We start from the raw sequence: 14,625 nt of genomic DNA on the forward strand, positions 1-14,625 counted from the left end.
GACTCAGCTGTTTACCACTGTGTTGAAACCTGTTGCTCAGGGTTACATGAGAGAGCTTTTCTGTTTGCAAACAGGGACTTGCAGCCTGCAGAGAGAGAGTGGAGGCATGGTGCTGAAGATTATCAGATGATAGTATAACAGGCGCTTCCTCGTGCTTTTAATTTCTCCAGTTGATTCATTTTCAGATGTACTGCTGCTCGACTGTGACATGCTGGACTGATGCCCTCGCAGCTGCAGCTCAGACACGGGTGTGGTGTGTGTTTCAGCCATATATTCACTATAGTTTGTATATGTTTTTGTCTGTTTTTGTCCAGCAGATGTATTTCAACCATATGTGGCTTCGTACTGGGGATGTTAGGATGTCCTAATTAGTGTGTGTCATTTAAAACTCCCAGCTCTCCCATTGCCGTGGAACGTAATGCTTGTATAACCACTAACACTGTGACTACACCATGACTCATAGCGAGAGGTTAACAACTCTCACATGCTGAAATAACATAGGTGCATATGGAGACATGGATGTGTAAACGTGTGTGTGTGGTTGTTGCCAAAAGGCCCTTTAGCTGGACTGCCCACATGGTCTTGTGTTGTCACCCTGGATTGTACCTGGTTGGGGGTTATTTTTTCCTTTAGGGTAATAGAGACTGCATAGAAAGTCGATGGTGGAACGCATACTTTTCTCCTCTGTCAATAGTCTAGGCTATTGTGTTTCTAACTGTTATTAAATTATTTATAAATGCTATATTTAGCACATCATACAAATTGTGAGTCTGCACATGAAATGCAATATCTGAATGACAGTCAGAGTGGCGTAAAATAACGATGCGAAGTGACGGATAATTGGCTGCCTTCGGCCTCTTCTGGATTATGTTCAGAAGCTTTTTGTTGGTGTTGTAATTAGTCGATCATTCACTTCCCATTGATGGTCTCAGTCTTCAGACGCGGTCCTGGTATTAGGTTTCATGCTTTTGTCTGTGCATTGTGAGGACAGACACAGGGGAGGCCTGGAATTTCTCCTCCTTAAACATCTGAGGAGTTTAAAGATCAGGCATCACAGAAATGCAAAAGAAAAAGGCCTACCACCAAGCAGGATCTTCATAATCCTATAATGCATAGCCGATGTACCTTCATTACCTGTGGAGGACCCGAGACTTCTACCTCATGGTCTTCCTAAGCACCACCTTTTGTTTCACATTCTTCATTCATAATTTCCCCTGGCAAGTGTAGTTCAGATTTTTAGCCATCATTTTAGGTAATAATTTCAGCTAACAGTTAAATTGTTATTGATGCTTTTTTTTTTTAATTTAAAAAAATAACATTTAGCTATAAAAATCAATTGCTATCTCAACAATAAGCTAATCAACTGTTTCTTTATTTTTTTATTTCAACCTTTTTTAACATTATTTGGACATTTTATTCCTTCATGCATTCATACCAGCTGCTATTTTGTAATCCATATGCATTCGTTTTAGTTAACTAGTAACTGCTCAGCTCAGACTGGTTTAAGTCCCTTGTTTGTTCATTTATGAATAATTAGCTAATATTTCCATTACATGCATGGGTAGTGCAGAAGTGCTCCCCTGGGTACCTCTGTTTAGATTCTTTTCTGGATGGATCCAGATACAGCGTTTAGGGCCAAACCATAACAGTGAAAACTGATAGATTTATAATCTGAGTCCACATAACTGTTAATTAAAAACAAAAACATATTTTAGTATTGAGAAATGTGCATCGTTTTAATTTCTTGTCTTGCTAGGATATCCACTGTTCCGTTAATGTGTTTTTGTTAATGGGTGAACTGGTCCTTTGAACAAGTAGGAATCCCTGCTGAGATTATAACCCTCTGTTAGTGTGCAGGCGACCAGCACGTGACCTTAGTTAAAGGGCGGCTCTTATAGAAGACATGGTTCAACTACGCATAAGCAATTTTGTCAAAAGCACCTGTTCCTTTTAAATGTATAAAAACAGGTTGTTTAACGTGCACGCCTATTCTTGGCACATTCTAGTGCACCTTAAAGGCTTTGCTGTTTAAATGTAGGGCTGATGCATTCAATGAAAAGACTTTAACTAGTCTTGCAGTAATTTTCTAGCTTCCAGCTGTGTTGTCTTCTTCTTTTATGGTTTGTACACATATTAAGGACACATATTACTTTTCACATTTTCACATGTTCATGATATGGAGATTGCCTTAGTCTAAAAGACTGATGAATGTCCTGCATTTTTTAATAAATAAACTAATCATTTTCTAGTTGTAGTGACAATCTTGACAGGGGGGGATGCATTACACGTTGGACATGCTTCACTGTCTGGCAAGTTCTAATGAAAATTTTAAATTGCGTGTCTTTGACTCACACGTGAATATACCCCCGGGGTAATTCATTGTCATCTTTAGAAAAATAACACTCCTGGTGATTCATTTTCTTTCACGCAGTTTCTTCTTTTTGTCTGGATTTAGAACGTCATGGAGGTTTGCTATCTGATTTAGTAAAGGAAACATGAAGGGCTTAGTTAAAAGAGCAAATCTTGCTGATGGGACTCCCCACAGTCTGTGGATCGTGCAGAACAGCTAGGTTTTTGTTCATGTAAAGGATGGATGGATTAGGCAGGGAATGTACCACATGATGTTTCTATTCTGCTGAGATCAGGTGAAATTTAACTTGAACTTTTCTGGGGGGAAAACAGCAAAACCTCTGTAAAGTCTAAGCTACACCATAATGAAATGCACAACCAAATGCCTGACAGAGGATTTCACAAGCTTTAGGCTAATCATTATCCATCACAAGACTCGAGTCTGTTATCCTAAAGTTTATTACCCAAGTCGCTACCACAAACTTTGGGTTTGTTTCGGTCTGCAAGACAAAGATTATCGAGCTTGTCTGACCAGTGCTCCAGACTTTCAGTTCTTTCTCAAACATTTTGTGATGGACTATGTTGCACAGCAATGCTTAAAACTCAACTTCTCAGCCCTTCTGGAACTCTCTCGCTGAGCCTGGGATCTCAGAACTCAGTTATCTTTTTATAAAGTAGATAAAATCTCATTTTTTTAAAACTTGCTTTAGAGTATTCTTTTGTCTTTCTGTCTTGTTGTGTGCTTTATTACTTACTCTTGGGAGTTATTTCCCCCAAGAGATATTATTACAATGACTTATTTAGTCAGAAGCAAACTTCTTATCATATGATTAAAGATAACAGTTTCCTTTCATCAGGATGGAGAGCGTGAAAAAGCTTGGCCTTGTGTGAAATGAGCCATACTTTCCTTCATAGGGTAACCAGTTAACAGAGCTAACCATCTTCTGCAGTTTTTATGAACTCTTTTGCATTAAATGTGTGTTGTTGAAGACTGCATTGCTCTCCTGGCGACACCCTACCAGGGCTCCAGGCTGTGGTGGTGTGAGTGTCATCATTTCACATGGTTGCATTTGTGCAAGTGCATGATGATCATTAGTCTGTTTCGGTGCGCTGCTGGCACAGCCAGCTACCGTCACTGTGGTTGAAAGTAGTACTTTATCTCTTTTTCATGTGCTTAGCAGGTGATGATGAAAGAGTGAAACACTCCATTTAAGCTGTTGTAGTGTTTTAAAGATGAAGCAGTCTGGAGCTGATTACTGTTTGCCAATGAAAGGTCCCGGCTCAGACACTTATGATGAAAGGAAGTGCAGGTGAAGGGAGGAAGAAGTGGAAATGTGAGAAAGTGCAGAACAGAAAATGTATATCAAATTCTATTAACCATATTCGTGAATGATGCCCATTAATAAACTTTTGGGACAGGAAATTTTACTGGTTCCCAGAAAAGTGGGTTCCAGCCTGAGCTCCAGCTCTAATGAAAGAGTGGTGCTGAAATGGATAAATGTTCTTCTTCAAGTAATCAGTTCTGAGAAATAAATCCCTGTTGATGCCAAAGTTTGTGTAACCTTTTGCTTTTTTTTTTTTTTTTTAATTCCTGGATTTTGTCTTTAGCACTCCCTTAAAATTTTAATTTTAAAGTGCAGCCACCTTTATTTTCCCCACCAAAGGTTAGGGTTGTGTAATGTTTACACTTGATCTACACATTGTCATTTAGTACTGCACCACACCAGCTACACATAAGTAGAGCGAAAATTGAGTTTTATAGTTATAGTTGAAATTGCTAAATGATAAAATCAGATAATGATAGAAATGTTTGATTTGAGTTTTGCTGCCTCACGTATCAGCCACATTGATCACGAGGCGGATTTTGTTCTTTTGTAGCACCAGTGTTACCAGTGAAAAAGTTAGTGTAGGCCCCAGTTTCTATAGTCCAGACACACATAATCCTGCAGGCAGGGGTCAGTTGCATCGTTAGTGACCCCAGGCCGAGAGAGAGTGTTACAGGGTAAAGTTGTCAAGCTTGTGTCAAGACATTTCCCTATATCCATGTGGGAGCTTTATGGAGATGACCTTCTGAGTTCCCTTCTATCAGCAACTGAAGCTGCAAGCAAATGCCAACGTATAAGAAAGACACTTACGCGAACCTCCTGTTCCTTTTATCGCTAAGATCCCATTAGCAGTCGTCGAGGGTCTCTGTCAGCCAGCCCCACGGCGATATGAGAAACCAGTCTGGACAAGAAAGCGAGGCTTGGATTACTGTGTACCCACAGAGCACTGAAAACAGGCGTGTAAACTAGACTGAACAATAAAGGGCACCCTGTAGACAAGGGACAACTAATGCACAGACAATGGGTTATGTTGGAGCGCTTAAGCTTGTGAAAGAAAATGGGACCAAGAATTTGCATTAAGAGATGATATTGATGATCAAAAAATGGACATTTCTCTTTCTTTACATGAGTCTTGACTGTCATTTGGAGATATTCCATACAAAAATACGATTACGCCAATAAATGACTGTTGTTAGATTATATTTAAATATAACCACACCGCAATGGCAACTTCTTTTCAGTAATTGGTGGCAATGGACCAAGACTAATTCAGTCTTTGAGGGATCTCAGCACCGCTCCTTGTGCTTCAAGCTTGTAACAGTATATAATTGAATCTTTTTGTTGGAATGTGACCACAGTTTACATTTTTTTGTAAGTCTGTGGTTTTCATATTATCGTAGATTAACAAAGCAAACAAATCAAGGGCAAATTGCTCCTGTCTGTAAAACACTAGAAAGCATCAGTATTGTGCTGTGAAAAGAAAGGCTGCTGTAATTTCAAGGTATCAGTCAGCGGGAGAGCTCGCTTTTCATTGCTCTGACAAAGGGGGAAGGAGGAGTTAGGGGAATAAATATTGCCAGAGCAGCCAATACGGAGACCACCTCCTCCTCCTGCTTTCCCTCTCTGCACTCTTTTGAATGGGGCACTCCTCTTCAGTTCTCCTCTCTGTTTAGTGAAGTGTGTGTAGAGACAGAGCTGAAGGAAAAGTGTGTGTGGAGTGACTGTGTGGACATGTCATAGTTCACTCTGTGAGTCTAATCGAGCCGGTGGACGTGGTTAAGACTTGACATTATGGTTATGATGAGGATCCAGTTTGGACTTATGATTTTGTTGGCTCAGTGGGTAGTCCACTCTGATGCCTGGCTGTGGTCCTGGACTGATACGGCAACTTCAGCCCCAGCGGTAGACCCCGAGGGATCTGGCAGTCCAGCAGGTAGTGGAGAACCGCCGTCAGAAACTATTGCGAAAATTGGAGAAGAGATCATTGATGAAGGACATCAGATGGAAAAAGCTGTGCAGACCTTGGATCAGACTCCTGAGGCTCTTAAACTGAACACTGTAGTGTCAACAACAGAACCAGAGAATGAACATGAGTCAGAAAACTTTGCTACAGGGATGTCATCACACACAAGTAAACCTGGTAATGCCACATCTTCACCAATAAGTTCTGAAGGATCTGAAAACTCAACCTTTACAGGAAATGTAACAAGACTCAGATCTGACTTTGGATCTGAATCTGCATCAGACAATGGGTCTGCAACAGGAACTGAAACTAGCTGGCGATCAAGATTTGGAACCCACAAGGCTCAAAAAGGTGCAGTAACGAACACCACTCGTAGTGAGTTAGATGGTAGAGTTAGTGGAGATGAGGACCACAGTCTTGGCAGCACAAAATCAGGGCAAAGTCTCGAGTCCCCCAACAACACGAGAGGAAATGGAAACAGTAGTTCTAGTTCGAATGCTATTGACTTCAAATTAACAATATATTCACATGAAAGCCAAGAAGATTTATTAACCCCAACTGTAAGCTACAACTCCCTAACGACTATTGAGGTATCTAAGGATCATCAACAAGTGAAAGTTACTCATTTACTAAGTGGTAAATTTATGGCTAACCAGAAACTTGTATCTAACCAAGCATTACAGAGTAGCAAAGCTCCACTTGCCAGCCAGGTACTTTCTACAACTAAATCCCCCCAAATCTCTAAAAGACAACCACAAATAGATAGCAAGAGCCCAGACACGACCTTAAGATCTATAGATTTCCAACCCAATAAATCACTGATAATAAGCCAGAAAACTGGTCACATCCCAGATGCTACTCAGTCAACAATAAGTGGGAAAAAACTGAACCAAGCAATCTTGTTCAGCCAGACAGTTGCAGTTAGTGAGCCAACAACTATAAAACAACCAGAAGTAGGTAGGCCAGCACTGGATGCTGAATCCCCACAATGCTTGTTGCTAGACACCGCTCTTCCTTTCTGCTCCTCCATGGCTGGGCAATGGTTTGTCGTGCCCAATTACTTCAACCAGAGCAGTGTGGAGGAAATCCAAGCACTCCTCAATGAGTGGGCTTGGCTGTTGAATTCTCAATGCCATCATAGCGTGGAGTGGTTTTTCTGCCTCCTTTTGGTACCAAAGTGTGGCTCTTTGGCCCCGCTGCCTGTGTTACCTTGCCAGAGTTTCTGCGAAGTCTTGCGGGACAGTTGCTGGACGCTCCTGGATGAGGGACGCCTCCCTGTGGAGTGCCACACTCTACCTGATGAGGAGGAGGATGGGTATCAGTGCTTGTCAGTTAGTAACCAGAAAGGTAATTACTGGCTCAAATGAATCTTGTTTTGGGATTCATTTTGAACCAGTTTTGAAACCCCCCCCCCCCCCCCCCCCCCCGAGTCCGTCTGGTATTTTTCACACTATGAAATACCCTCTCAATTAATCAAGATTTGTCCCTGTCAGCACCGAATGAGATGTATTAATTAATTATTTCCCATCCCAAAAGAGCATGCATACTTATTTTTAACTTGAAGTCTAACAAGCATGATGCCAGTACTTTGTTTAACCTGCTGCATGTATATGTGCTGTGTACTGTATGTGACTTACCTTGTGAAGGTCATAGTATACCAGCACCCCCCTACACACACACACACACACGCACACACACACACGCATGTATTTCCTTTTTGAGTAATTATATTCAAAGGGTAATACTTTGCTCAGATGATAATTATTTGCTTTATTACAGTAATGTTATATGTAATTATATACTCAGTCTTGCCAGATGAAATAATTTCAATTCAAACAACCTTTCCAGTTTAACTACAAAGCTCTTAAAGCCAGACTGTAACACAAGAAAACACAAGTTTGCAAAAAGATTATTTTGGCTTTGCAATTATCTGGCATAAAATACAAATGTAATTATAATTATTTAATCATATTTATATAATTTTCTTGTTTGGTTTTTTTTTTTTTGCATTGCATTGCAAGACTAAAGAAATTGTAGATGCCTCTAATGAATGCATCTGAAACTGCAGAAGGCAATCTTCTCTGATATGTGCATGAAATGTATAACTTCAGCATATCTCTTTTGACAGTGAGTGGTTTGCAGGCTTGATGTGCGTTTGTCTGTTTAGGAATGGACACAGTAGCTTGGCATGCATGGGAAGCACTCATATTTGCATCAGTGCTTTTTAGATATGTGTTAATTTTTAGAACAAAATATTTCTCACAGCTGGACTAGGATGACATATTTCAACAGGTAAAGAATTTAAAGGTGGAAATAAAAAGAAATTAAAAGCAGCTGTTTCTCTCCTGCTGTGGTTGCACAGTTTAAAAAGGTGCTTTATAATCAATATTTTATAACAAATGATAGGATGGTTCTGTCACTCAGAAGTGTTAAGGTGTAAATTTCCAAAATAAACTAGTAGTTACAAATTGCTGATAAATATTTAAAGATTATAAGGACCAGTGTGCACTCAGCTGTCCTCTCAAAGACTGATATGTGCAGCACATGCCCCTAGTGACCATGAAATGCTGGAAAAAATGACTCATCTGTTTATTGCCAGTGGGCACCGATTCATGAGAGAAGTCTAACTCTGTTTTAGATGATCTTTTTCTAGAAAATCTTTTTTTAAGCCTGTTCCCTGATGCTGCACTTCTGCCCTGTCTCCCAACACTCTCCGTTTGTATCTCTGGGAGTTCAAGATTATGTCTTTTTACAGCTTCAGTATCTCTGTGGCAGCTTGTTCCACTGACAGACATGAGTGAACAAGATGTTTCTGGTTCCTGGACTAAGTGACACACGTGAGCCTAAATAAATTTGAACTGTTTTACTTTTGGTTTATTGGCAAATGAAGTCATGGAGGATTAGGGTACCTTTACTGGTCGTCAAACTTAAAACATTATTCTGCCACAACCGCATGCACGTTTTTTTTTGTGGGTTTTTTTGTGTTTTTTTTTTTTTTTAAATGTTGTAGACACAGTAATGCGGAAAATGCAGACAGGCCTGCAACACACTGGAAGGATCAATCGTGTTGCCTTCTTTATATCCTGAGGGCAGGTTTTGTTGCAACTCTAGAAGATAGTTCATCACCCAAGCATGCACGTTGCTTGTGAAAGTTGCCTCAAGGTATAACCGGAGTGCTCTCAGTTACTCTAAATCTTTCTGGGATAGATTGAAATCCACTGCAGTCAACACCATCTGGTATGACTCAAACAACAATCCACTGAAGCACATGGCTTGGTTAGAGTGATGGCTGAATAGATGTGATGAAAAGCATTGCTCTGCTGTAGAGTTACTACTGCACCTATAAAGTCTCCTCAGCCCCAAGTACTAAGGATATCTAATAAACTTTAAATTCTACTGTATGCTGCCTGTAAACAACTGCCTACTGATTTTATATTCTTCCTAATAACTAAATATGTCTCTTCCTGTTTCTCACTGCAGCAACCTCTGCTCACGCTTAAGGTTACACATACTGTAGATGGCCAAGAAAATATTTTAAAGCCAAAAGTGCTTTATTTCTCAGTTTATTTGCCCAGTATCTTTCTCTAAGACTGTGCCCACCCGCTTACAAGCCTTTCAGCTTCTAAACAGAGCCCTTACATGTAGTATCTGAAAAGCCTCAACCCCACTTTACTATTTCAAGTTTGGGAGGAGGGCAGTCATACTCTCTATTTTGTCTTTGACCTTAAACCAGCACACTCCTACGTCATGCAAATATAACTTGTAATGCAAATGTTTCATGACATGCTGCCATCTTGGTCAGTTGATATTTTGGGTGAATTGAAGACAGACCCACTGGCATGGGTTGAAAAATACAAAGGAACAGTTTATACACTAAAATTACTGGCTGCAGTGTTGATGCATCCAAGCGGGAGATTCATGTGGGGAGTTTGTTTGAGGGTGGTGGGAAGGGAGATTGTTTTGCTTTTTGGCCTTTTTAGTGATGATTTGCATGGTTGTCTCTTCCCAGCTTGAAAGACGAGCAGTCAACCATGTCAGGCTCTGGAGGTCAAGCTTAGTTAATATTTAATATTAAACCATATTAATTTATAGCAGATTGGAGTTTTTATTGGAAATTACAAGCTATATGGGCTGTGCTGACAGACCTACATGTTACTTTTTTTTAATGCTACTTAAATGTCTGTGAACATTTTAGCTTATGTTTTTTAGCTAGTGTACTTTCTTTGGTGTTCTGTATGTTTTTTTAACACCATGGTTCTACTGAGCTGAGACTGATGTTTTATCTTATGACAAGAGGAAGGCCCAAAGCTGGCTGCAGTCCTTCACTACACTGCTTGCCAGGGAATCCTTTTGACTTGGCTCTCAGGAGGGTGCCAATTATGGGCACAGTGTGGTCTGACTTCTTTGCTGGCAGAAACCCGTTGCCCCCTCTGGTTTGTGTTGCAGAAGTACAAAATGAGAATGAGGCTGTGTTGCAAAAACAGAAAAGAACAAAAGCACCGGGATGTTTTAAGCTGGTTAAGTTCTTAAAGTTTTTAATGGTTTACCAGAGTGATGTAATTGTGAAATTCTGGTACTGGTAACCATTTAGATCCTAATCACGCCATATTTGAACATTTAGCTAATTCAATATTATATCCATAAATGTCTTTTCTTCTGATGGGCTCATATGTCATAGTCAAGAAGGCCAATACGTTGGCTTAAACTGTCCCATCAACATCAAGCTGACACGGACATGGATACAGATGTTCAGCTGTTATATCCTGTGCATGTTTGAGGTGCTGTCTCTACCATTTGTATAGACGCATTTGCATTTTTTCTTTCTGTAGTTAAAAACACATCTGTGAACACAGCAGCATGGGGCAAGGGGGTGTATTGCCTAAAAAAATGTTACTTCACAGGTAGAGAACTGAGCTCTTTTCCAAAGAGTGAATTTCACAGCTGGCGGTAGACTCGTGCTCCTTTTTGTGGTTTAAGAATTACAGTTTAGTCTTCAGGTTGAGTCAGGATAAAATCTCCTTCCTGGACTGTGATGTGGGTTTGTTCTGAGCATTCGATTTAAAAAACAAAAAGTGGACTGCAGAACGGAAAGAACTTTATTATTTATTTATCTAAAAAAATCAGTGTTTAGTTTTTATTTCTTAAAACTACATTTTTTTTCTATATTCATGTAACTTAAGACTTTTTTCAAAGTTCTCAGAGTATCACACATCCTTGACAAGAAGAAGATTAAAACAAATATTATACTGTTTTAAGCAACAGTGTAGCTTTATATTAAACTTCCACTAATCATGTGATCATGTGAGCACAATGAATTTGCTTTACTTTAAATTGTCTGAGAATTGCTTCACATATATGATTCATGCTGCAGATGCACAAGGATTATGGTGAAAAAAAAATCATGGGACTGTAATTTCAGCTTTCAGAGATGAACTCTGACCCTCCAAACACAGGGTCAGACCACTGCCCCGCCTTCTGTACACTGAGGGGAGAGATCGTTGCCCTCGTCTCAGCAGGCCTCAAGGGATGTTTTAAATGCTGATAGATTTTGTTGGGAAAAGCCGCACAGTTTCTCACTGTCCAGATGTTTGAATGTTTTCCTATGGTTTATACAGGATCTTGTGCTCTCCAAAGCTGTGCGTACAGCTGACAGTGTATATACAGCTTTATCAACAGGGTACCACAAAGTCTGCTACACCGTCTTGAAATGTGAAGAAATGAAAAGGAGTCAGTAAGCGGTCTTCCTGACAAGACAAACTAGCACCGTAAACCCTGCAGTGCTCCATTCATCACAGATCTTTTCTATTCCCAACTGACCTTGAAGCTGTCAGCGTTTAACAAAAGCTATTTAAGAAAACCTGAATTGAGATTGCACTTAAAATGCTAATGGTGACCTCTCTGAGGCCCCCTACAACTTTTGATGTCTGAGATGGAATGGCTGGTTGGCTCTTTGCTGACAATGCAGACACACTAAACCAGATTCAGTAAAAGCATTCCTCCGAAATCCTAAAGCAGGTCAAACCTTTCAATCAGCTTTAGATCTGAAGATGACATTTTAAGTCTCAAAATGGCATTAAGCACAGTTGCATCACAGTTGCATCAGGCTGTAAATGGAGATACCTTTTTTGGTCAATTCTAAGCATGGCTCAAAACAGTGCACATCTGGTCGGTGTAGCTCATTGCTAATAGGTGAGATGTTTTGCTAATTAGGGGTTTGGAAAGCTCGAGTCCGTGCATCCGTGTTCCAACAGCATGTCGGCTTTTTATTTGTTGAAGGAATCAAAATCAGATGCTTGAAATCCAGGTGAAAGAGAAATTGCGAGGAGTAGACGGTGAGGTCATATCCTCAGTTTGCACTGCAGAGAATTGCTGCATGCTGAAGGACAACCAGGATCTGTGTACGCATTCCACCTTATTACAGACCTTTCATTTTAATTTGCACACAAATCAAATCATTCTCTCCACTTTGCTTGCAGAAAAAATACATTGCATGTTCAGTTATGCACTGTAGCTGCATTAAAACTTCAACTTCCAACTGCTTCAGCCCCCAAAGCAGAAGGATTTACAATTCCCCAAATGATGAATTTCCCCTTTGAATTATTACAAGGTTTTTACCTTTTTTAAAACCTCCTTTGGCCGATTATGCACAAGACAGCGAGCCAGGATCAGACATGTCAGCACATGCCCACTGAAGGGACCCTCAAGGTGCCTCATTCTGATTTTATCAGAGTAAACATCTGGTCAGCCGGGTGCAAACCACAGTCAGTGACCTACGTCTGAGCTATTCTGAACCTGGAGGCCGTTGTGTCATCCTGTGGTGATTTGTTTCCCTTTCTTTTTTAATTTAGATAGGTTATACTGAAGTTTTGATTGTTTTGGGACTGTAAATTTAATTATTAGTTTTGATGTGTTGGCTTGTAATATGGCCTCTAACCTTCTAAATGATATAACGACTTTGGCTATGACTAAGTGTTTCCCAGGCTCCAGTAAAATATTTATCAGTCTTTGGACTTTACTTATATGTCTGTTGACATGCATATATGTATGTGAGTGTACATCTATTAATGGTCTCATCTGCTTACTGATAAATCTGTTCTAGAAGTCTGATTGGTGCAGAGAGGAACTGCACAATGGAAGGTATTTTTATTGCCATCCTGTTGCAGCTTGACTGGGTTCTCTGTTAGCGCAGATTCAAATAAATGCATCTGCAGTCCTCCGATAGTGAGCAGAATATTCAGACTGGTGTTTATGATGGTACTGAAGAGAGCGGGATCTTCGGCTCAGATAAAATATCTCGTGTGTTTAGGCTCTCGACGCAGCCAACTGCTGATCCAATTGATCTCCAGCACTCAGGCAGTGGAGAGGCTTTGAACTGAGCGATAGAGCTCGCTTGTTAGTCACCAGGTGGTAAACCAAAGCATTTCTTCAAAGAATCAGAAATGCATCACATGTTGTCCAAAAACAGTCATTTTGGTCATTCTGTTTTTAACACATGGAAACATTTTTTTCTTTTTTGGGGGGGGGGGGATCAAAGAGCAGAGGTTTGGTTTGATGTCAGTACATCAAAATCTGTGTCCACAGTGCATGTGCATGAATACACATTGCTCTTTGTGGGGTTTTTTTGCCTTTCTTAAACACTTTAAATTATGCACTGACTTTGCCAGCGTCGCCCAGGGTGATGGAAGTGTCAGCACAGACATGCCGGAGGCCCAGCTGTTGGTCCCTGCAGTGCCCCAAGTCATGACATCTAGCAGATGTCATGCAAGTTTTGCGTGTTTTTTTTTTTTTTTTTTGTCAGTGTCTTCAGGAATGATGCATAAATATTCATCTGTTCCATAGTCTGCATCAGGCTTTTCATCTACTTCCACTGTGCATGAGTAGAGGATAAACCTTGACAAGGTTTCTTTCTTTCTTACTTTAGGAAGTTCTTGCAGGTGTGCAGGACTTCCAACGTCTGAGAAAGTGTTCCTTTTCTTACTCTCGCGTTTTCCCTTTTTTGCAGATGTTTTGCTTTCCATATTTTCAAGTAATAAAATCACTTGTTTGTTTGTGGTCCCTTGAGAGTAGCTGCTTTCCCCGGGCTTCTAGGAAAAAAAAACATGGTTCGCTAAAAGCAGATGTGGTACCATTTACATTCTCACATACATTTCTTTACAAAGGGCATTGTGACTGATTCAGCTGCAGTTATTGCAAGTACCCGTCCTACCTCCATCACAAACATCCACATTTTGTCACCTACCAACAGCCTCCTGGTCTAACCCCTACTCTGCCATGCTGCCCTCCCTTTAAACCTCTGCTGTTTTATGCTCACTGTGGCCTGACATCTTGTTTCTCTCCCTTTAGAAGACAGTGGAGTCTCCCTGCTACAACTGATTGGAGATCCTCCTCCAAGTGAGATCACCCAAATCTACGGACCAGACAACACCCCTAGTTTTGTCTTTGGACCGGATGCCAATACGGGCCAGCTGGCACGCGCCCACCTCCCAAACCCATTTTATCGAGAGTTTTCCCTCATGTTCAACCTGAAACCCACCACTAACCAGGGCGGGGTCATCTTCTCCATCACGGATGCTCGGCAGAGTATCATGCATGTGGGAGTTAAACTGTCAGCCGTGCAGGACAACAACCAAAATGTCATTCTGTACTACACCAAGCCCAAGTCAGCTCAGTCCTTTGAGGCAGCCAGGTTCCTCGTGCCCTCTATGACGAACACCTGGACTCGTTTTTCTCTCGCAGTGATGGACGACAAGGTGCTATTCTACTTCAACTGTGACACAGACCCTCAGGTGGTGCACATCGAGAGGTCAGCGGAGAACATGGAGCTGGAAAGTGGTGCTGGCGTCTTTGTTGGGCAGGCTGGAGGAGCTGATCCTGATAAGTTCCTGGTGTGTAAACAGGCTTTCACCTTTTTAACCAAAACACTGATATAGTAAATACAATACATTTATTTTATATCCTTTCATAACAGGTAAAGAACTATCTGTCGAT

General features: G+C 40.8%; 1 protein-coding gene across 7 annotated transcripts in view; it reads left to right on the top strand.

The window, feature by feature from the left end:
- The window catches only part of col18a1a (collagen type XVIII alpha 1 chain a), a 77,216-nt gene that overhangs the window by 31,292 nt on the left and 31,299 nt on the right, over nucleotides 1–14,625 (top strand). Inside the window, exons 1-2 of one of the 7 annotated variants that reach the window (XM_082507682.1) lie at nucleotides 5,311–5,988; nucleotides 13,981–14,522. In XM_082507682.1, the coding sequence (XP_082363808.1) occupies nucleotides 5,466–5,988; nucleotides 13,981–14,522 (1,065 nt within the window). In that variant the 5' untranslated portion in view covers nucleotides 5,311–5,465. Of the gene's footprint in view, nucleotides 1–5,310; nucleotides 5,989–6,035; nucleotides 6,985–12,369; nucleotides 12,455–13,980; nucleotides 14,523–14,625 lie in introns of those variants that run through there. The other 6 variants (XM_082507683.1, XM_082507680.1, XM_082507681.1 and 3 more) reach the window with 6 other exon arrangements.

This window comes from Aulonocara stuartgranti, assembly GCF_965226115.1.
Source record: "Aulonocara stuartgranti genome assembly, chromosome: 16".
NCBI lineage: Eukaryota > Metazoa > Chordata > Actinopteri > Cichliformes > Cichlidae > Aulonocara > Aulonocara stuartgranti.